Source organism: Pteropus medius, unplaced genomic scaffold, assembly GCF_902729225.1.
Source record: "Pteropus medius unplaced genomic scaffold, Ma_sr-lr_union100, whole genome shotgun sequence".
Lineage (NCBI taxonomy): Eukaryota > Metazoa > Chordata > Mammalia > Chiroptera > Pteropodidae > Pteropus > Pteropus medius.
The window spans coordinates 25326733-25347718 of record NW_024344378.1 but is presented as its reverse complement, the minus strand read 5'-3'; the positions used below and the strand labels follow the sequence as shown (position 1 = coordinate 25347718).

Here is a 20986-nt window from a genome sequence, read left to right as displayed (position 1 = left end):
CAGACATTAGGCCCCCAGCGGCCAGCTGTTATCCCTTTTCACAGTCCCTCCCATTCCCTCTCTTCTTTACTCTCCATCTGGCTCAAAACTGAGCAGGGGGATTCTCCCCCTCCTAAAAAAATCTTTGTAAATTTCTATGGAAAATTATTTTGCCCTTGACTCAACTCTGGACAATGAATAACATTCGCATCCTCACTTATCTTTTGCCCTGATTTCCTCCCACCTTAATCTCATTTGATATTTCACCACAACAGACATGAGAGAGCTCAGTTTTCTTCACCATTCCATCAGAAATGTGAACTCCCTGGAAACAGAGACCAAACTTTTATCTTCTTGCATCATATAAAAAAATTCTTTAAAATTCTCTACAGGTTCTTATCCATTTTATTTAGTAACATGGAAGCTTTTTGTGTAATAATGGCTAACATCAATTTAATTCTCATAAGCACCTTATGAAGTAGGTATTATTATTTGCATCATTTAACAGATCAGGAAACTGAAGATCAGAGAGAGTAAATAACTTATTCAAGATCACGTAGGTAATTAGAGGTAGTCAGGAGTTAAACTCAATCCTAATCTAGAGTTTAACCAGTGTGTCACATTGCTTTCTTAGAATGTTTCGCTATTTTATCCTTTTATCTACTGTTTTAAATCTCTGGTGTTTGTGCTTGGTCTGAAAGGTAGGCCCGGCCAAACACATTCTGTGCTTCTTTAGCAATAAAGTCCTCAAGTGGCTAACCAGAACCTAGACTTGACCGATAGATAGCTCCTAAACCAGAGGGCAGCAACCTCGAGCAAACGCCTCTCTTTCTCTAGGGTTCAAGATCTCAGTCTTCAACCTGGGCCTGCCTGTCAGTTCTCCCACCTGCCACACTCCGGATTGCTCCATCCCAGACTTTTGTCAGGATAAAGGCTCAGCCTTAGGGGAAGGCAGAGGGGCTGTGCTTCCTTGTGGAACCCACTTTTTCTGTTTTATATAGCGCAGAAACTGGAACTTAAAACTGCGAATTATGCTCAAGGACAGAACGAGTTAGTTCTAGGTCACAGTCACTGTGTTTACCTCATTGAACAGAGGAATTTGCTTCATCCCCAAAGCGGATAAACACAAGTTAGCTCCTTACAAAGAAACACCGAGCTTGAAGTCTAAGCCCTGAGAAAAACCAAGAGAAAGCTCCAGAATAGCCTGGTTGCCCGGGGAAGAAGAGGTCCCATCCCCGCCTCCGCCCGTCTAGGTTCCACCCTCATCCTGCATTCAGGTTCCAGGCCCCGCCCCCTAGGGGCCTCACCCAATCGGGGAGCCGCAACCCCACCGCGCGTGCCGCCCCTCCTTCCTGCCGATGCGTCCCCGCCGGCAGTGACGTGCCCCGCCCCGCAGCCGCGGGATTCAAACTCCCGGAAGCGGCGTTGCACGGGCGGTGTGACTGGGCCCACGCGAACGCTGCGCTTTGCCTCAGGTGCTGGCTGTCCTTGGGAAGGGGACCGCGGAGGGTGGCGAGGAGCGGCCAGGGCCCGCAGCCCCGGGGCAGGGCCGGACCGCACCGCGAGGGGGGCGGAGTCAGTGGGCAGATCATGTTGGCTTGGACTTAATCTCTGCCCGCTTTGATTTAAGTCTCTTTGCCTGGCGCTCGCTTGGTGCCTGGCACCGGATTCGGCGCCTCAACGACCGTGGTTGTTTCGATCCGGTCTTTCAACTTTGCGGTGGGTGTTACCATCCCCTTAGAGACAGGCGCAGAGAAGCCAGGGTCTTTCGTTAGTACAGCATTTTTCCGATTACTAAAAGCACTTTCATGTCTATTCCGCAAACGTCTTCATTTTAGAGATGAGGAAAAACGTGCCCCTTTTTGCAGTTTTTCTTTGCCTGTCTCCCCAAATGATATCTTATGTGAGAATATTGTAAGATTTGCTTCCACGTGTAGACGACGTGTCCTGTAAAAGATGCCTTGTGACGTTTGCTGGATAATGTTTCTTTGGTCACCTCTGGTCCAGCATGTTTTAAATCACTTCAGCCAATCCATGAGTATTTTTTAACCATCTGCTGTTAGGCACTGTGGATGAAAAAAATAACTCAGATTCAGTTCACACTTCCTCTTCCATAACCCAGTGGTTTGGCTATATCAGTTTTCAATAGAAAGGTTCTTCTATTTAGCAAATAGGTTATTAGACATCAGACCTGAGATTTGACCTTTTAAACTCACTTATAAAGTATAATTGTATTTTTATTTTTACAATTTCAGAGATGTCTTCCAGAAGTCCCAAAGATTTAATTAAAAGTAAATGGGGATCAAAGCCTAGTAACTCCAAGTCAGAGACTGCATTAGAAAAATTTAGGGGAAAAACTGCAGCCTTACAAGCATCCATGGATGAATTCACAAGTGGAAAAGGAAAGCTGACTGATAAAGAGAGGCACAGACTTTTGGAGGTAAATGGCTTTACAAACCCTTTAAATTGTGGTAAGAGATGAGAAAGTATTTTCCCAATATTGGTATAATCTAGTTTTTCTGTTCATTAAATGTAAAAAATCAAATATCATTTCGAAGTGTTAAATGGAGTTCAGATTTTAACATGAATATTTAAAATTCCACTTTATCATGTGTATTGATAAATATTACTGTGTTCCAAGTAATCTTTGTTTTCAGAATTTTTGAGGTAAAATCATTACATATATTGTCATTTTTTGTTCTGTTACACTATATTTCAGATTCCCTAATTTAAAATTTATTATGGTATAGTCCATAAAATAGTTAGGAATTTATTAGAACTGGAAGGTTTTAAAAATGTTATCATTAATTTGATTTTAATTTATTTTGTGTAAGTACTTTTATTGTTCATAGTTAGAAAATAAATGACCTTTATTATTTAGTATTATTGGATTTCTTTAAATTCTATTTTATAGGCCCATCATAAAACTGGATGATTTATTATTTTTAACAACACATATTGAGGTAAATGCTTGTTCAAGCATTGAGAAATGATCTATCACCAATTCTTAGACATAAAGATTATTTTGCAATTTGGTGAAGGACTCTCATAGCTTCCCTGAAAGATCTCTTTCCAGTTCATTCCACTTTTGATGTCAAATCTCTGTTCCTTTATAATCAATTGAAATTAAACTTTAACTTCTACCCATTTATTCTAATTGTGCCCATTAAAGCTATATAGAGCAAGTCTGTTTTTTATCTAAGCGACAGCTTTTCAGATATTAAAGGAAATCTTGCTGCTTCTTTTCTGTGGAACAACCTGTTATTCTTCAACTTTTCTGGCTTATCATCTTGGTCATTTTCCTGAACGCTTGATAGTGCGTTCATATCCCTTCTGAATTATACACCTGGTACTGTACACAGTGGCATACACAGATTGAAGTGATACTGTTATTTTCACTGATCTGGATGCTGTATTCCATAAAAGCCTAAAATTGTGTTGGCTTTTTTTTTTTTTAATTGTGTTGGCTTTTTTTTTATATTACTGCTTTATCTTAAGCTTATAGCCGACTAAAATCCCTTCATCAATTTCACAAAACCATCCCTGTTTTATAATTGAACAACTGCTTCCTCCCATGCAAGTTTTTAGTTTTATGATGTTTTTACCTTGCTAGCATGTAGTCATTCTGTTAACTTCTTTTATTATCTCTATTAGTACTTTCTTATGCCAGAAGCAGTATAACAAGCATGCCTTCTTTATCTTTCAAGTTCTTGAAAATGTTGAGCACTCCTTTGAAGCTTACCTTCTAGATTTAATATCAAATTATTTATTAAGACAAAGTGAGTTAGTGAATGCATTTTTATCCAGCTACGAATGTTCTGTAATTTTAAGGTGTTACTTCAAGGTCATCAGTGAGCATGTATCTCTTGTGAGACTCAATTTTAGCCTTTATGATTATTAGAACTGGTGGGATGGAGTGATGATTCTCAGATACTCATGTGAAAGCCACCTTTCTTTCATGGCTGTTGACAGAGTTGGTTTCTCCTTTCTGTGTTTGTGTCCCATTCATTTTATATATATTTTGACTACAGCACTTACCATATTGCATTATGTATTGTTTACCTCCCTGAGCTCTCTGAGCATAAGTTCTTGGCTTCATCTTTTTTTTTTTTTTTTTTTTTTTTGGCCCTAGTATCTAGTATAATGCTGACTTGATATATAAATGCTGGTTATAGTATACTGTTTACTTTCATGTTTGATCTGGCTTTGCCCTAAGATTCTTCTTAGTTTATATGTAGAAAATTCGAATCCTCGAAGCTGAGAGGGAGAAAAATGCTTATCAACTCACGGAGAAGGACAAAGAAATGCAGAGACTCAGAGACCAGCTGAAAGCCAGATATAGTACTACTGCATTGCTTGAACAGCTGGAAGAGAAAACAAAAGAAGGTGAAAGGAGGGAACAATTGTTGAAATCCTTGTCTGAAGAGACAGATGTATTGAAAAGACAGTTGTCTACTACCACTGCAAGACTTGCTGAACTTGAAAGCAAAGCCAGTACACTTCGTTTATCACAGGTACTAATAATCTCTTTAAACCCAGATATTTTTCCTTTCTGATACAATTGTAATTCTTACAAAGAATGAGCTTGTTAAAACATGCTTGTCAAATGGTGAAACAGTATAGTATACTAACATTACTTTTTTTTTTTTAATAGCCCATAACCCTCTCCCTAAACAAAAATAGTTAATGTGGCTTCTTCAATGCCCCACACCATTGTTTTGCCCAAAGGGATATTCACAATAAAGAATCCACTGTGTATCTAAGATAGCCAAGAAGATTTTGTTGAGCTCTTTTCTCTGTAGTTTGTATATGAAAACAGTGCTTCATTTTTTATTTTTTATATTTGATATCCACAGTTCCAGTAGCAAGTATGCTTTTCCCAATTACATGTACTTTTTCTCCCCCTTTAGTTTTAGAGTCACTAGCGTAGCAGAAAGAGCAAGGATTTGTAGGTAGGCAACCCTAAATTCAGATCTTGGTTCTGCCATTTGCTAGTTATATGACTGACTCTGAACAAATTCTTTAACCTCTCTAGCCTTAGAGACAATGCTAGAATTGTCTCCTAATGCCAGAACTCTCTCCTAAGCCTTAGTGTTCACATTGGGAAAATCAGGATAAGAATACTGGAGATTAAATGTAATAATATATGTAAGTTGCATAGTGCCTGGCACAGTAAGTTCTTAATAAATGGTTTCTTATTGATCAGACTTTTGATTCTTTTGGAAATTTGGACATTTGAATAATACTAACACTACAGCTATTAATACCAACCTATAGAAGAAAATCTGTAGCTTTCAGATATAATATCTCAATGTTAAGAGTCTTTGTACTTTATCTCTCTTTCAGGGTGGTCAGAGTGATCAGAGCTACACATTTATGTGTACTCTCATAGATGGATAATTGAGTATTTCTGCAGATGAGTTCAGAAATGTTTAAGTTTGTCTAGAGAATGTCCACAGAGCTGAAACTCATAAAACATTACAGTTAGATCCAAAGTGGGTGATTAAAACCTTTAAAGCTTAAACATTAGTTTCTACACTTTTGAAGATGGAAATGCAAATCTTGGTAGAAAGTATAATTTTAAAAATGTATTATAATAATTGTGTGGGCTATCTACTATTAATACTTATATTAGTCAGCATATCTAATTGCTATAAAAACAGCCTTCAGATCTCTGACTCTTATACAACAAATATTTATTTTTCCCTCATGTCACAGTCTAGTGCAGGTTGGAGTGGAAGGAGGCTTTGTTCTAGAGTTATTCGGAGATCCAAGTTTCTTGCTCCCCTGTCCCTTATGGTGGAGTCCTCCACCAGATCCTCTGTATGCAGCTGTGAGCTAGAGAGAGCATGCAGAGAATTGGGGGAGGCTTTAGAGCCAGGCCTGGATTGGCATATTTCACTTCCGCCACATTCCATTGGACAGAATTCAGTCTCATGGCCTCATTAACCACAGGGAAGGCTGGGAAACGTACGCCCAGGGAAAAAAGGAAAAGGGGTTTGGTGAACTATCTCTGTCATAGTTTCCGCCTAGAAAACTAAATTGAGAGGGAGAAAGGGCTACATATTAGAATCAGTGTCTAGAGTACCATCAGAGAAAAAAAAAATATTTTGAGCTTCCTTGCTTGCATTGGAATACACTTTTTCATGTGTTTCATTGGCTAGACTGTGTACCTAACCACCTACTTCTCTTTTTTCCCTATGAGAAAATGAAAAAAAGAAGAGAGAAATTATGTTTTGAGTTCCATATAATCTATATAAACTAATAATAATACTAATACAAATATAATTCTAGAAAATAACTTTTATCTTTTGACAACGTAGTATTTTCCAGATTTCATTTAAATAGTTATTTTTGTTTTATCTGCTTTTGGTGAAAACTGCTGGGCTATTCATGTGCACTGAGAGTTATTCTGGTGATCCTGGGGTCCAGAAGACCTCAGAAGTCAAATTAGATATGAAATCTCAAGGTTTCCAGTCCGCTTAGGACACTTCCAGAAGGTCTTAATTCTCCTCTGATACTGTTCATCTGCATGAGGTTCACCAGCATATACTAGATCTGGATTTGGGGATGCCCCTGTAAAGTTTGCTGTATTATTATTCAACTAAATATAATGAAGAAACTTCTTTTATTAAATTTATAAATTTATGATGTTCACTAATATTGGTTTATTTACAGACTGTAGCTACAAGCTGCTTCAACTCATCAATGAGTAATATTCATGAAATGGAAATACAGCTGAAAGATGTAAGTTCCTTTTCTTTTATTAAGTTATAGATAAAGAGGACTAATTCATTTACTGTTAAATTTCATGGAAATTGACAGCGTTGATGCTATGACTTGAAAAAATCTGTTGAGATGGAGAGCTGAGTGGTTTGAGATTATCTCTCTACGTTGCTACCTTTAGGTCTCTTTCTAGGTGTTCAAGAGGACCAGTTCCTCTAAGCATGGTCCTCTTTGGCTAGAAAGCCCTAGAAATCATCCATCACTACCAGATACCTTAACAGTAACCCTTCTCCACCTAAATCTAATTTGCCCTACCATTTTTTTAAAATTATAATATAATTTAATGTATAAATTCTTTCTGTTTATCTATGTAAGATGTAGTTTGAAATTCTACCATTGGAACCAGGATTTGCTTTCATAGTTTGAAAAGGAAATACATTCTTTGTATACCCAGTACTTCTTTTCTCTAAAATTTGATATGAGGTTATTTTAGATATATGGTAAAGCCGTATTATTTTAAACTTACATCTTAAATGGATTGGTAGATTTCTTTGAGAATTAAATAAATTGAGACCACAGGGACTAATCATAGCGTATTTTTTCAAGTTTTAAGATTACATATACAAACTATGATATTCTTGATTTAATTATTAGGCCAGTGGTAGGTATTTTGATTCCAGAAATATTACTGGCATGTGTCTATCCTGATCTAAGTATGCTCTTAAGATTCCTGTTTTATTTCACCTAGCAAGTATACCTTCAGATTTATTTGATCATCAAAAGAAGAATTTAAAATCCGTGGAGTGTCTGTATAACAGGGTACTACAGTACCCTTATCAAAGTGATTAGAGGTAACTAAAATAAAGAAGAAACATAGTTTTTAAAGAACTATCAAAATAAGTTTTTGTGTGTTGTATATTATCTCCAGCATCTAGAACAGTTGGAAAACAGACTGACTGCAGTCTCGTGGAGTTTCTTGATTTTTACTAGTGTCCTTTTAGCAAAGTACCTGAAGATATATGCTATTTTCTTAAACTCATATGTAATTTTTAGGCTTCTCAGCACTTACTGCTTCAAATATCAACTAAAGTTATTTTTAGATGATTTTTTTTTATGAAATTAACTTTAAAATGTTATGCATTTATACCCAATCTTTTTATTCTGTTCTATCTTTCCAGCTTATTTAAGGATTACTTTGTACTTCTCTGCTCTGTTTACCTTCAAATGGTGATCTAGAGTCAGCGGAGTCTCTTAGACTCTAATATGCATATGAATCTGGGGATCCTTATAAAATGCAGATTCTGATTTCCACGGTATAGGTTAGAACCTGAGATTCTGGCTTTCCAACAAGCTCTACCCTCTTCTGCAGCTGTTGCTGGTGGTTCGAGGACCACCCTTTGAGAACCTGTCCCCTTGGAATCTAAGCAAATCTTTTAGATCAGGAGAATTGTATATATAATTGGAGGATTTAGGGAGCAGTGATTGAGAAATCTCACTCCCCATAGTCCACACACTTACATTATTTGTCTTTGATAGCTCAGCAGTTATAGACCCATACCCTTCCTCAAAGCTCCCACAAAACTTCCTGTAGAAGTCTGCCTACCTACTTTAAGAGTCAGTGTTCGTTATGCTAAAAGAAGCCCTGAAAACCTAAGTTTATCTTTCTTAAGGCCTAGCTGTATCATTCTTCGGCTATCATTTCTGTCTGGCTGACATTTTGAGATAATTACATGGAGTTAATGCTGTGAACATTGTCTGACGTCAGCAGCTTTCAAACTAAATCAAACCAAATAGCTAAAGGCAGTTTTCATAGGCATTCTTGTTCTTCATTTTAAGAAATGTGATTTTGAGACATAGACTTTAGGGAAGATAACTGTTTTTAAATTTTTTATTTGGAAAAAAAATCAAATTTATAGAAAAGTTAGAAGAATAAAAATGCTACATAGAACTTTACCAAAATTCAGTCATTGTTAACGTTTTTCCCATTTTGTGCTCTCTCTTTCAATCCCCACTCCCTCACACACATACAATAACACAAAATATTTTTATATGAAACATTTGAGAGTGAGTTGCATATTTCCACAGCCCTTTAAGCCTGTGTACTTCACTGTGCATTCCAAAGAATGAGGATATTTTCTTATATGACTAAAATATAGATAGCAACTTTAATAAATTTAACATGGACACTACTACGTAATCTATCATCCATATTCCAGTTTCGTCAGTTGACCCACATTTTTATTCCTCCAGTAAAGGCCAGCATTTTAATCTACATTGAAATTTTTGCTTAAGGAATATTTAATGATTCTTTGTCAAGCCAGTGGCATTTCATGGGGCTTCATTTTTGCCCACATTTGTTCTATATTTCTATTGATAATTTAGATGGAAATGTTAAAATGCATGCCTAATGATTGTATAGATGACATAAAGCTGGGATAATTAATACAATGATGACTAAAGACGCAAAACTAATATCAGCATTTACTGATAGCTCTCAAATCCATTTATTGATACTATTAAGAGAAGAAAGCAGATGCATATGGTCAATGAGTAGAAGTGGAGAGTGAAGATGTGTTTACTACTTTATTTAAGTAACATTGCCATCATGTGGCCTTTTGGAATATTGCCTCTCAAATCTTAACACGTAAGCGTGTTTCTCATTCTTAAGTAATATGTGTTTATGGATGGGCTCCTTTAAAAGAAGAAAATTTTCAGGACCATCCAACATTGACTTAAATTATTTATATTGAAATATTTCTTAAATATGGAAAAAATTGGTATAAAATTAGATATTTTTAGTGTCAAACAGGATTTATAAGTATTTGGTTATATGTGTGCCTTTTGAGTCATAGAATACTACTCTCTTATCAGCTAAATTTGAGTATATAATACAGAGTGAATATACGTATCCCGACTTGATAAGTGAACTCTTAAGCCATGGGAGAACAAATGTTATAATTGTCCAATGGATGCAGAGAGAAAAGTATCTGGTCAAGTGGCTGGTGGGCCCTGGACTAAGTCTTCAATTCCAGAAGTCAGCTCTGTCTTCTTAATCTATTTTCCAGTTCTACAGAAAACAGACATTGAAAATCCTTTAAGCCCCATACCTAGAAGATTTGCTCAGAAGTTTGTAAGATATTCATGAAAGGAGCCTAGCAAAGGTTGGAGGAACTCTCTAGACTTAGAGTTTTCATATATATAGATACTTTTGGACATGCAGCTCAACTGCCTATATTGTTAAAGAATGGAAATTCTTACCTGAAAGAAGATGCCCTTATATGCAACCAAGAACCTCCAGTATGTTCCTTAGCACTTATCTCACCCCTCCAGAGTGAGAGACCAGCTTGTAGGGGAGGGGAGCCCCTCCTTTTACAGTATACCTACAACAAACGTAGGGTGATTCAAAAAGAATCGAACACTTTGGAAAATATATTCCAGTACATGTGTTTTTTTCAGTAAAGTTACACCATGCATCTTTGTTGTTGAGAAGTTTGTGTTTATACCTTCTCTTTCCGGCAGCCCTGAAGATGTAAAATATGTTATACATCCTGGCTGCTATTTCAGCTATTAATATTAATAAATTACAACAGGTCTGGGATTAATTATAACACAGGGGTACATATTAAGAACTTGTAAGATTATAGAAATAGCTGTAAGAAACATCCAAACTTGCAGAGAATTTTTATAAGAGTTTATTTGAACCAAACTGATGACATGCCAAGAAGTAGGATCTCAAATATTCTGGTGATGGACAATTCTGCAGGTTTTTTTTGTACATTTGGAATTGAGGGCAGTAAGGAAGATTACATGAAGGTGGGAGAAAGAAAGTGGGGGAAATATAGTTAACAAGCTATGTGCTCCCTCAAGGATGATTATGCCTCTGTGGGGTCTGAAAAAGGGGATTCCTCAGGTATTTCAAAGGTATGTTAACTTAGATGCACAAGATCAATGGACAGCACTTGCTTAAAAACTTTACTAGAGAAGTTATAGGCCTGCGGTGTGACTACCCACCACCACCTGCCCAGTTAGGAATTTATGATCAGATCACTCTTTGAGGTTACTTTAAATCTCTCAAACTTGGCAGATTTATTAGAACCCCTTTTTTCTTTCACAGGTTTTTTATTACATTTTCATTTATTCATTAATGAGTAATATATTTTTTGAAAGTGTTCGATTGTTTGCATCACTCTCAATGTATTATTTTACTGTGTGTAAGGAACTGCTAGATTCTTTCATGCCCTCTCCTCCCTTCCCTTAATACTCTCAAACTTCTGTTTGAGGCTAAAAGGCTTGCTTGGATGCTTACTGATTCTTGCAGCCATCGTGTCCCTACTTTATTTTGTCATTATCATTCACAAACATCAGGCAGCCACTTGCTGTAGAAACAGTGAACACATGCACAGACTATTAAAAAAATTATCTAAACAAGCCCAGGCCCAGCTGTCCAAAGGGCTCGTGATCTAGACAAGATAAGAAGTGCCATCAGGAAATAATCAAGGTCATGAGTATAAGATGCCAAATAGAGTGGATGGACAATAAAAGTACTATTGACTTACAAATGAGAGGGAGCTTGATCAGGGTGGCTATAGGTGAGGAGGCTTGAAAGATAAGCCTGGACTCACTGGAACTTAGTGAAAAGATGGGATTTAAGTGGGCAGGTGATATAGGAAGGGGTTCTAGGGCACTCCGGACAAAGGGAAGAGTTTAAGCAAGGCACAGAGGGTGTGCGTAGCTGTGTAGACAACGGGGCAGTCGTGGAGGAGAGAAAAGCCAGGCTATAACCTGAAGAGACAGGAAAAGGCAGATTGTGGACAATTTTAATGTCAGCCTAAGGGAAGATAGCTTCGGTTTTAGCAAGTTGTGTCTTGAAGCTTTCAAAAATTCTGTTATTAATATAACTAAAATGATTTAGCACTTTGGGGGACCAAGGAAGAGGCTGAAATAAACTTATTAGGAGTAGCTATTTTGCTCCCAAATATAGAGTGATCATCATATTAATTAGCCTAAAGCTTTTGGTAATGGCCTGCATCTCCTCTTAACTTTCTCAATGGAGAAAATCACTCTGCAACTGACAGTTTCTATTGTTAAGCAAAAAATAAATGGACACATTTTTTTTCTTTTGTCTCTTAATCCAGAAACAATCAGGGTCTACTAAGATCCAGTGGTGAATCATTGCTTAAGTAGGCATTCCTGTGGAGGCAGACAAGTCGTAGCCTGGGTAGCAGGTGTGGAGGACTCAGTACAAATGAGCTTGGCCATCGTGAAGGGGTGTTAACATTACTTTACATTCCTCCTAGGATGCTTTATCCCTAACATTTTACTCATGTGACATCAGGTTTAGAAGTGGATGTCCTCTCTACACAAATGATCGTTGAGATTTATTTCCCAAGCCTCTCGGGTACATAGAATGAGAGGGCAGCAGTCCCATCCTCTTGGACTGAACACCTAGATTGGAGAGGACAGAGGAGTTATAATATCATTGCATGTTGTTGCCATATAGAATTTCTCGGCTTTTTTCTCTAGCACCAGCAGATGACTCATTGTCTTTGCTGGCTTTCAACTCGAATCTTTGCCCCACTTTCAGTAACAAAATGGCCACCTCCTCTGGCAAAACTAGGATTTAGTGGGGAAAGGGAAGGGTTAGTGTACGATTGCTGGGGATACCAAGCTATCCTGGTAGACTCATTTGGCTTTGCCTTTTACTGGATTTCCAAGGATTCAGTGATTAAGAACAGTGAGAGTTAGAATCAGAGGATCTGTGAATTTGTCCTAGTTAACCACAATAAACCACTTCATAAATCTACATACCTTCATATATTCCACTTGGTTTTATTCACTAAAGTTAATGTAGCTGCTTACATGAATATTTGCTAACGTCTTGCCAAATATCAGGTGGTTTGATCCACAGGAAATATACATGTAATTTTATAAGATTTTCAAATTTATGCTAGGTGTCCTGGTAAAACTATAGAGTATATCTAGTTTCTTGAGGGAAAGATGTAACTGAAATGAAAACCAATATTAGCAGTAACAGTAAAGTGAATCAATTCCCTTTTACTAGCTAACTTAACAGATATTGTTTATTTTATTAATATTATCCCACCATCCAAATAATTTTGTGAGTATATATTGTATATAAAAACTAGGAATCCTTTCAGAATAGCATGGTCTGCCACTTCAAGGAGCGTACTATCTATTTGAGAGAGGCAGCAAACACAGGTAAAAAGCTGAAGATGGTAAAATAATTTTTAAACATGTAGACATATATGTAACAACTGAGGTCATAAGCCTTTATACAAAGCAGGTGAGTGAGCTCAGTTTGGATTTTTAATTGAGTTCTGAAAGCTATAAAGGATGAAAATTGGTGATGAAGGGGAAATAAAAAGAAAACTGGAAATAAAGGGAGGGGGTAGCTATTTAAGTTTGATTCTTTGGGATGGAGTCAGCAGTGCCAACAGTTTATTTGGGAGCAACATCTGTGAAAGGAAAAGGAAGGCAGCAGGATTGGGCAGGGGCACCGTCAGACCAGGATGCAAGCCTGTCAGAGTCTCCTGTCAGGTTTGGGAAGCTCCTGAACAGAGTTGTATCGGGCAGAAATAGCTCGTTCTTAAAGGGTTTCTGAGCAGGGCATTTCCACCTCTGCCACAAAGGCTTTCTACTTTACGGAGAATGACATGGACACAGACACCAAGCAAGTTGTGTAGAGGAGATAGCAGATGAGTAAACTTAACCTCATGTGAACACGACTTTGCCATGTTGTTAGATATTCTGAAGATGCGTGATGTTAGAATGTATTTCTGTATCATAAGCCATACAACGGTTGCCTAGAATTATTGTGTTACATGAGCCATAGAGTTTTTATGTGCTAGAAAAGAGTACGTCATTTGGGCTCCCTTGCCTATTTTAAGATTTTGCTTTTTTATTTTTATTATTATATTTGTTTATTATTGACTTTCTTACATTTTCACATTGAGGCTCTGGAGAAAAATCAGCAATGGCTTGTGTATGATCAGCAGCGGGAGGTCTACGTAAAAGGACTTTTAGCAAAGATCTATGAATTGGAACAGAAATCAGAAACAGCTGCTCATTCGCTCTCACAGCAGACAAAAAAGACTGAATCAGAAGGTACTGGTATAAAAATACTCTTTGGGGGTAGGTCTGCCTGACATTTTCCAAAAGGAGAAATTGCTCAAATTTAGATTTTTGTAGATATGCGTTAGGAAGTGAAATAAGAGCCAGTCTTCTAGCCTTGAAGAAATACCATTTGAGCAAGTTTGTTCTATTTCCCATTGTTTTCTGATAAGAGAGCATAAGGTACAGGGTACAAGGGCTCTCTGGCAATTCTGAACGAAGGCACAGTACAGGGATTTTCTCCACCGTACATGTCCTCCCCCTCCTTCAAAGCCCTTCTCTAACCTTATTCCCCCCAGAGCTGGCACCGTCACCAATTTTCATTTTACTCTGTTTCCCTTCAGCATTTATTCTTGAATCCCAATCATTCTTGTAGATGATTTTTCAGTCATTTGAATCTCACCATAGAATTGAAGTTTCATAGGAATGAGGCTGGGTTTTTTTCTTTTTGTTTTTGTTTTGCCACGAGCTTTCTTTACAATATCCCCAACACTGGTCTCAGTTGAGTCTCACAAGAACCTTAAGAGGTGGGGCAGAAGGGTCATCATTCCCACTTTATGGATGAGGACTCGGTTCAGCAGTTCCAGATGACAAGCTAAGAAGAAAAACTCCATGCAAAGGCCGCACGAAATGACTGACAGCCCTAATGGGACTGAAGCCTCGAATTATATACAGCAGAGGCTAAAGAAAGGCAAGCAAGGCTCACAATCTTGGAGTTTCACATGTGAATATTTAAAATGAAGCTAATGCTAAAACGAAAACATAAAAGGAATGTCTCTAGGGGTAATTCAAAGCTGTTTATCCCTAAGAGGACAAAATTACTGCTGTAATGCCTTTATAAGTTTACTACACATGAAAGTAGGATTTTAGTTATAGGCTAAGTCTACTTTTTACTTTAGTAATATATGTGTGTGTTATAAGTGCTTGATACAATAATTTAATAGTAGTGCAAAAGGGCACTGTTCTACCTTTCCCATCCCATCCTAATCTCTTTCCTCCTCCCATCAGGGCAGCTGCTGTTAACATTTCTGTTTTTTAATTTGGGTTGTTACCACATCTGTAAATAATGAACTTAAATTTCTGTTTGTCGATCTGTCTTTAGACATTAGTGACTTCCCTCCCCAAAGAACTGTTTTTAGTCCTTCTAGTTATTAGTGTTTTAATTTCAGATAATGTACCTGAATTTCTTGTTTCGTTTCATGAAATATCAACCCTATCTCTTGACCTTTCATTTTGTAAAATCAGGAAATAATGGGATCTTGTTTATAGAAACAGGTTTGTGTTTATCTTTTCAGAATATTCTCTATTTAATAAAGTGAGTTGTGCCTTCCTGTGTTCGTCATAGGTCTTCAAGAAGAAAAGCAGAAATATTACAACCATCTCTTGGCAAATGCAAAAAAAGATCTTGAGGTTGAACGACAAACCATAACTCAGTTGAATTTTGAACTTAATGAATTTCGAAGAAAATATGAAGAAACCCAAAAAGAAGTTCAAGATTTAAATAAACTGTTGTGTTCACAGAGAAAGGCAGATGTACAACATCTGGAAGATGATAGGCATAAAACAGAGAAAATACAAAGGCTCAAGGAGGAGAATGATGTTGCTAGGGAAAAACTTGAAGAGGAGAAGAAGAGATCTAAGGAGCTCTTATCTCAGGTGAGCCTAAGCAATAAGGGTTTCCTGATTCATAATTCATTTTTTTTATTGTACTTACAGAAAGTATCTGAGACTATTTTAACCACTAGGAAACAGCAAAGAACAAAACAAATTCCTGACCCCTTCATGGGTGTTCATGTTCAGAAAGAAAACAGACCATAAACAGGTAAACTAAATAAAGCAATAATATGACAAAGAGAAATTGGGGGTCAGTGGAGGCCTCACTGAGGAGATGGTATGTGGACAAGGATCTGATGACAAGAAGGAACCAGCAAGATTGAGTGACTTTGGGAATTCTCTCCAGCCAGAGGAAATCAGATACACTTTAAAGAGTCTGAGAGAGAAGGGGGTAAGTATGTGTGAGAAGCCAAAAGATGTGAAGTAAAGAGGGAAATCAAAGCTGATACGTAGGTGGGCTCCTTGACTGTGATACAGTGCCCAAGTTCATGTGGCACTGTCCATGTTCTCATACTCACAGCTTTATGCCAGGATGTCTTGGTAATGTTGAAGTTATTGAGTTAGGATTATTAGAGTTGAATAGTACTTCGACAGAAACTCATTAATTTAAATTTTGCTTGACAGCGTGGAATGGAAAGAACAGTATTTGTAGTCATACCTCGTCTCTAGTCCAGGATGTGTGGCCTTAGGAAAATCATCTAACTCTTCTGACTTACAGGTTAATCATGTATTAATAATAATTACCACTTCTTGCCTCATAGGGTTTTTGTGAGGGTCAATTGAGAGAATGTAAAAGAACTTTGTAAACTAAAGTGACAGGTAAATATTTGTGATTGATACTATTAGAATAGTAATTTTGAAAATCTTCTGAAAGTTGAGAGAAGGGAAAAAAATAGTCTTTTGCCTTCTTAATCTTTACTACCCTCACTGCTGCCTACAGGTGCAAGCAATGATATTTATGAAAGCAGAAATGATTGAGAATTTTATTCCAACTCTGGCCATGAAGGAGAGGCACTGCCAGCTTTGTTATCCTACTCAGAAATATTAGTAGATTAGATGTCAGACCTCCAAGAAAGTGGGTATGGCCACTGCAGAATTCTGTGCTGTTTATCAGTTTTCAGTCTGTGCCTTGGGGAGCTCTCAGCCATGTAGCCATTAAACAACCAGCTAGAATGACTCACTCAGACTAGCAGGTGGTGTTGTGGTTAGAGATGTGAGACTTGTGAGCTGTTCATGCATCCAGGTCAAGCAATAAAAGGTCAGATGTGGCAACATTGTCTGTTTATGCCCTACAGGTCCAGTTTCTTTACACATCTCTGTTAAAGCAGCAAGAGGAACAAACAAGAGTAGCTCTGTTGGAACAACAGGTACTCATTGGGATTGCTTCAACATTCAGTTTAACCCCTTAGAAAATGGAATTTTTCCTCATGTTTACGCTATTCTATGAAGAACCATTTGAAAGTTGTGAAAAATGTTTTTTAAAAACCTTATCTGGGATACCCCAGATAAGGTGCTTGTTACTGTTGTTGGGCTAAAACAGATTCTCTGAGGTGAGATGGCAGTTTTCCAGATGGGTAGATGTTTGCCTTAACAAATTTTATTCTTGCCTTAACAAATTTTATTCTTCCTCAAATATCTTTGCTACTCTAGCCTAACAGGAACTCCCTAAGAGGTGTGCCTTATAACTTCAAGCAGAACTCAGAGAGACACCATTTGTTCTCAGAATACAGACCAGAGATTTTTAGTATATTCCAAACCAGGGAATATCCATCTCTTTCTTTCCTTTCCCCCACTTCTCCATTAAAAAAGGAGGAGATACCTATACCTCAAGCATTGGCTTTGCTCCTTGGATCAACTAAATCCTTAACCATAGGCTTCTTTATTTATCAATATCTCACTGCTCAGATGAATTTTTGCTCTGATGGTACAACAGATGTTTGCTTCTAGTGCTAATTAAGAAATGTAAGTGTCCAGTCAAGAGAACGACAGTTTATACTGGCTGTAATTGTCTTGTTCTGGGCATTTCTCCAGATGCAGGCATGTACTTTAGACTTTGAAAATGAAAAACTTGACCGTCAAAATATGCAGCATCAATTGCATGTAATTCTTAAGGAACTCCGAAAAGCAAGAAATCAAATCACCCAGTTGGAATCCTTGGTGAGTCTGGAATGGTTAAACTACAACTTATTTTCTTCTTTCTCTTTCTGCTATTTTTCCATTTATATATCAAGCCACTTCCAAAACTAGGAAGATAAGTTTAAAGAACGGCTGTTTCTCAGATCAGTAGGCAGAGCCCCTGCGTCATTTGAGTCAACTGCCCTTAGAGCATGAGTTCAGAGCACTAGAAAGAGGGACATTCTGTGCCTCTTGGTAATGATTATATTACGGGTACTTGGGATCACCCCCACCCACTCCGGGCGGACCCTGTGATTCTAGAGATACTAAAGAGAGCCTGGCTTAGGGGATTGAGGGGGTGAGGGAAGGCAATTGTAAGTCCTGAATGAAAATTGTGTGTTTCTTTTTAAAAAGAAAAAAAAATTCTGTTTTTAGGGATAATGAACTATTACTGTTAATACACTGTTTAGGCATGTTGAGTTAAAGAACATTTTGTGGGTTACCCTGAAAACATAATCTTTTAAAACATAAATCTTTTAAATAACATCATTTCTATGAAGAAATGGTTTTTCACTTACCTATTTTCATCTTAGTAATAAGCTTTTGGACCAAACCTGTTGGGGTCTGTATTTGTGAATCCCACTAGTGCATAGTTTATCTATCATCCTAGTACTGCAGAGTATTTGCAGATGGTGAAATGTTACAAATAGAATTCCTCAATTTTTAGAAGAAAACAATTGTTTTAAAAACATCATTTGTAACTTCCTTATGATTAAAAGACAGAATATATTTTTTGGCTCTATTTTTTAGTATGTTATTGATTTTGACCATTTATAATATTTGAAATTGGAATTTATAATTCATTTCTGTTAATGACTGTTTTCGAAAGTATAAGAATCCAGAGTGTATACAAAAGAATCCATACTTCCCCTGTACTTTTCTTTGTGCTCCCGCTATCCACCATCTTCCGAGTATGCCGTAAAATATTCATTTTTAAGCTTTACTGACTATTCTAAATTTCTCAGAAAACATGCAAAAGGAAATTCTCAAAGGTATTATACAATATCTTAGTCATTTCTGTGGACTGCCTGTTTGTTCTGCTAAAATTCTGTACTACTTTTAATTCCACGTAGTTCTTTATTGTTGAAGTGCCCCTCTTTTACAAGACTAGCGAATTTTGTCAGCCTTGCACACAGGCCTACCTTTAAATTTGATATTAATACCCAACCCCAGTCCTTCCTGGGTAATTTATAACCACCTCGTTTGTTACCACCATAATACCAATGAGCAGAGATTCAAAAGAAAATCTGTCAGCAGGGCTGAAGTTGGACCATCTTTGGAGCAGTACAACTATTGAACAGTAGGCCTATATACAGACAGTGTTCATTTGACATTTTTTTTTCAGAAGCAACTTCGTGAGCTTGCCTTCACAGAGCCGTTAGTCACTTTCCAAGGAGAGGCTGAAAACAAAGGAAAAGTTGCCTCACCAAAAAGTCCCACAGCTGCACTGAATGAAAGCCTGGTGGAATGTCCCAAGTGCAATATCCAGTATCCAGCCACTGAACATCGAGACCTACTAGTCCATGTCGAATATTGTTCAAAGTAGCAATATAATTGTCCTTTGTCTTGTGTCAAAAGATTTAATACTGTATTTTATATTAGTAGATATTTTGAATTCCTTATTTCACCTCATATGAGAAACTGCCTATCTACCTTTGAGACTCCGGCATAGAAGTGAATCACTGTATTTTTTCGCTGCTTTGCACTTCCCTTGGCATTGATACCTCCATGAGATGGTTCATCTTCAGGCTTCAGCGACAGAATGTGTGAGCAGCGTGTGCCGACAGGACTTCCATTTTGCACTGTTGAAGTACTTGATGGGGAAAAGATAAGTTCAGGTTGTTATTGTTTGTGGGTTAAATCTATGACACCAGCAAGCAAATATTTTGTGTTTTGTGGGTTTTTTAAAAATCATAGGTAATTAACCGAGTATCTTACTGTCTGAGCATATTTTTTTATCCAAGCACTTGGTATACCTACAATATACCTACAATTGAGTCCATCGTTAAAAGATGGTGATTTTTAAAAAAATTTTTCCATGCTACTATAGAGCGGTTCTTAGAAAAGTTGGCAATTTTCTTGCTCTTTATTGCTGCTTATTGTTGAAACTGTAAACCTAGCTGTGTTCTAAGCACAAAGCAGATTCCGCCTAAGGAATACTCCTAAGCCACACACCATGTTTTCTCTTGTATTAACTGGCTACAACTTCAACTTGGATTTCATTAGCACATGTTGGTCAGCTAAAATTGTTAAAATGGATTTTAACAAAATCATCTCGTCCTCTTGTTTTAATTTGCAGATATTTTATTTATTTCATCACTCTAAAAGCTGAGCAATGTAATGAGCAGATATTTGCATATCTGAATATCTGTTTTTATACGTGTGTGTAAACCAAAATTTTTTTATTCAGGTTTTCTAAAATGCTTAACACTGAGCTACTGTTAGTAATATAAAGGAGAAAAGAATAAAATTATTTAATAAGTTTTACTGTGTCTAGCATATATGTACATAGAGGTATTCTAAGATTTCTGCCCTGAGAGGAGTGCCAGAGGATTGCAGGTTAATGCACGGTGTAAAATAAAGTAGTTAAGAATACATCAGAACCAAAAACTATATGAAGCTCAGAAAGGTTAAGCAAAATCCCCACAATAATTAAAAAAAACATTCTTAGGTTTCAAACTCCAAGTCAACTACAATGCCCAGGTTCTCCCCACTATGCCAGAATCCCTTATGAATTCTCCAAACTCAGTGTACTTAAGCGATATCATAGCTGGAGTCATGGGATGTTTTTTGAGTTAGAAAAAACAGAACACACTTCCTGGTCTCTTCCATCCCTCTGGTCTGAGAAGTTCTGCCTTGTCAAACCCCTCCCCCTGGTCCATGGACCCCTATGCTCGTTCTCTAACATCTTTAATTTCACCTCCAAACATGTACTAAATGCCAAATACGTGCATTTAATTAGTGACACAGTGATAAAATGCAGTTTCGTAGAAGAGACCAACATCTAAACAGATAAATATAATACATTGTAGGGGCTACTATAGTGAAGTTACATGTAGGGTAGAGGAGTTTAAACCCTACTTTATTTTAATATACACTGAAGGTCTGACTCTTCAAAGATACAAATCTTATACTAAGATAAAAAAAGAAGTAGGAAGAAGCAATAGTAATGCAAGAAGAGTGAAGTGGAGCCACTCGTAAGGGTAGCCCCACAGCAGGCCATGGAGCACTTCTGCGTTTCAGCCCTGATTTGGTGCTGAGTGTTGTAGGTGTTAGTACAGAGAAACAATCCTCTACACCATTCACATGACTTAAAAATACAGCTGACCCTCAAGAGAAACACCACTGCAGTGATCCTGGT

General features: G+C 37.3%; 1 protein-coding gene across 4 annotated transcripts; it reads left to right on the top strand.

Annotated features, from left to right (window-relative positions):
* The first annotated feature begins 1309 nt into the window (after positions 1–1309).
* On the top strand, positions 1310–20112 carry CEP55 (centrosomal protein 55). Of its 4 annotated transcripts, none has more exons than XM_039871718.1 (9): positions 1310–1454; positions 2235–2419; positions 4218–4493; positions 6658–6726; positions 13680–13830; positions 15182–15492; positions 16746–16817; positions 17482–17607; positions 18971–20112. In XM_039871718.1, exons 2-9 carry the CDS (start codon positions 2237–2239, stop codon positions 19169–19171), a joined length of 1389 nt encoding a protein of 462 aa, XP_039727652.1. In that variant the 5' UTR covers positions 1310–1454; positions 2235–2236; the 3' UTR covers positions 19172–20112. The 4 variants fall into 4 exon arrangements, with proteins under 4 accessions (XP_039727652.1, XP_039727653.1, XP_039727655.1 ...); XM_039871719.1 differs by lacking the exon at positions 1310–1454 and adding an exon at positions 1526–1698 and having other exon boundaries at positions 18971–19177; XM_039871721.1 differs by lacking the exon at positions 1310–1454 and having other exon boundaries at positions 2230–2419; positions 4196–4493.
* The last annotated feature ends 874 nt before the right edge of the window (positions 20113–20986 follow it).

Excerpts from the sequence above, each read along its gene's own strand:
- CEP55 (XM_039871718.1), top strand. The coding sequence starts at position 2,237 with ATGTCTTCCAGAAGTCCCAAAGATTTAATTAAAAGTAAATGGGGATCA. Across the intron at positions 2,420-4,217 it reads AGAGGCACAGACTTTTGGAG|AAAATTCGAATCCTCGAAGC; the intron begins GTAAATGGCTTT and ends GTTTATATGTAG. Across the intron at positions 13,831-15,181 it reads AAAAAAGACTGAATCAGAAG|GTCTTCAAGAAGAAAAGCAG; the intron begins GTACTGGTATAA and ends TGTTCGTCATAG.